Source organism: Limulus polyphemus, unplaced genomic scaffold (genome assembly GCF_000517525.1).
Source record: "Limulus polyphemus unplaced genomic scaffold, Limulus_polyphemus-2.1.2 Scaffold939, whole genome shotgun sequence".
Classification (NCBI taxonomy): Eukaryota; Metazoa; Arthropoda; class Merostomata; order Xiphosura; family Limulidae; genus Limulus; species Limulus polyphemus.
The window spans coordinates 97155-99518 of record NW_013666549.1 but is presented as its reverse complement, the minus strand read 5'-3'; the positions used below and the strand labels follow the sequence as shown (position 1 = coordinate 99518).

General features: G+C 37.9%; 1 protein-coding gene across 9 annotated transcripts in view; it reads right to left on the bottom strand.

The window, feature by feature from the left end:
* The window catches only part of LOC106461346 (voltage-dependent calcium channel type A subunit alpha-1-like), a 97196-nt gene that overhangs the window by 18878 nt on the left and 75954 nt on the right, over positions 1-2364 (bottom strand). For all 9 annotated transcript variants that reach the window (XM_022388230.1, XM_022388235.1, XM_022388234.1 and 6 more), the window contains one exon: positions 1045-1195. In XM_022388230.1, coding sequence (XP_022243938.1) covers positions 1045-1195 — 151 coding nt within the window. The remainder of the gene's footprint in view (positions 1-1044; positions 1196-2364) is intronic.

Below are 2364 nucleotides of genomic sequence, written 5' to 3'. Positions count from 1 at the left end.
AACAGAGAGGATTAGTTACTCTTAAATTAACATAGAAACGAAAAGGTTTAGCATCTGTACGTTGAAACAGAAACATTAGTTAATCTTACAGTAACGAAAAAATGAACAGGTTAAGAATTTGCACATTGGAACAGAAAGGATTATCGATTCTTAACTTAACGAAAAACGAAAAAGATTAAGTATCTGTAAATTCAAACAGAACATATCAGCTACTCTTACAATACCGACGAAACTTTCACAATGTTTTAGCAAAAAAAACAAATAACATCTCTTAGGAGCTTAAAAACAAACCACTTTAAGTATTTTACAAGTAAAACACGATAAAAATGTGCATGTGAATGATACTGAAACAGGCTCTAGTTTTGTGAAAATAACAGCAAAGAGGAAAGAAATGTTAGAAATTCAAACATGTAAAGATAGTCCATCTGTGCTAATTAATTAATTAATAATGTTCTACTAACGAGAAAAAGTTATTCTTACTAATTTGAGAGGTAAAACGATTGTTTTTTTGTTTTTTTTTAATTTCGTGCAAAGCTACACGAGGGCTATCTGCGCTAGCCGTCCTTAATTTAGCAGTGTAAGACAAGAGGGAAGGAAGCTAGTCATCATCACCCACCGCCAACTCTCTTGGGCTGCTCTTTTACCAACGAATAGTGGGATTGACCCTCACATTATAAGATACACGAGGGCTATCTGCGCTAGCCGTCCCTAATTTAGCAGGGAAGGCAGGTAGTCATCACCACCCACCGCCAATTCTTGGGCTACTCTTTTAGCAACGAAAAGTGGGATTGACCATCACGTTATAACGCCTCCACGGCTGAAAGGGCGAGTATGTTTGGTGTGACGGGGATTCGAACCCGCGACCCTCAGATTGCGAGTCGAGCGCCCTAACCGACTGGCCATGCCGGGCCGAGGTAAAACGAAGACACGGAGAGAGAGAGAAATTAATAGATAACAGCACAAATACACATGCTCATACGTACAAACAGACTTATTTGTAAGTACTCACTAGTAGAACAAAAAATAAAAAGTACCAGAACTTACCAAAAAAGAGCACAAAAAGATGAAACTGACGAAATACACGTAAGCAATGTTGCTTCCACATTCGTCCCCCGATTTGCTGGAACGAGGATCACATGGTCGACCTTTGATACAAGACAACATGATTGCTTGCCACGCCTCCCCGGTTGCACATCTAGATTGAAAGATGCGTTTAACAAAGCCGTATTGGACACTACAAGTGACTAGAACAATTTCTTGGAAACTCCGTATTTTACAACTTCAGAAAAACAACATCTTTCTTGATCAAAACAAAAACTATTACGTGAATCCGAAACAATAGATTTTGTCCATTCTGAGTTAAAGTGTTATATTAAATCTTATATGTATGCATTGTTTGTTTTTTGTTTTTTTTTGTAGAGTTTCATGCAAAGCTACTCAAGGGCTATCTGTGCTAGCCGCTCCTAATTTTGAAGTTATAGACTAGAGGGACGGTAATCAACACCACCCGCTGCCAATTCTTGGGATACTCTTTACTATCGAATAGTGGAATTGATCATAACTGTAACGACTATACGGTCGAAGGGGCGAGCACGTTCAGTAATGGGTTTCAATCTTGCGACCCGCAGATTCTGAGACGTGCGCCCTAACGTCCAAACTATGCATATAAGTGCGTTGGTTTGTTATGCTTTTGATATTCACGTAAAGCTACTCGAATGCTATCTGCGCTAATTTTGAACTGATAGGCCAGAGATAAGGTAGATAATCAACAACACCCACCGCCAACTCTTGGGCTACTTTAATCAAATAGTGATATTCATCAGTCACTCTTACAACGCTCCCACGGCCCAAAGTGATATAAATGAGAGGGCAGCTTGAGTTATTAAGAATAAACTGGCGCATTTCAATATTGTGATTCTTTTATACTGTGGTACAGACCTCAGCAATCACGTTAACAAAAAATAAATCTTACACCCGACTGAAATTCAAACGTAAGTAACGGCTTCTACAAACTGGTGTATTGAAAACCAATATAACAATTGTCGATTTTATTTTACGATTAAATCGATTTTTTGAGTCTTTTTATAATGAATTAATGAGTCTTATTGACGTAAGAGCTAAGTGCTCCGAGTGTTGCTTTTCTATATCCATACACCGATCCAAAGCACATACATGAATCTCTACCCTTCCGCCTAAGAATAAAGTCCGTAGTTTCCAGAGAAAAGTGATTTGTTTTCGAGGTATCGAACAATGCAAATTAAATGCGATTATAATTTAACAGCATGAACATCCGCAACCAAAAAATAGCTATCATTTCTATTTTTATTAAGTTTTGTTTGTTTGTTTACAGTTAAGCACAAAGCT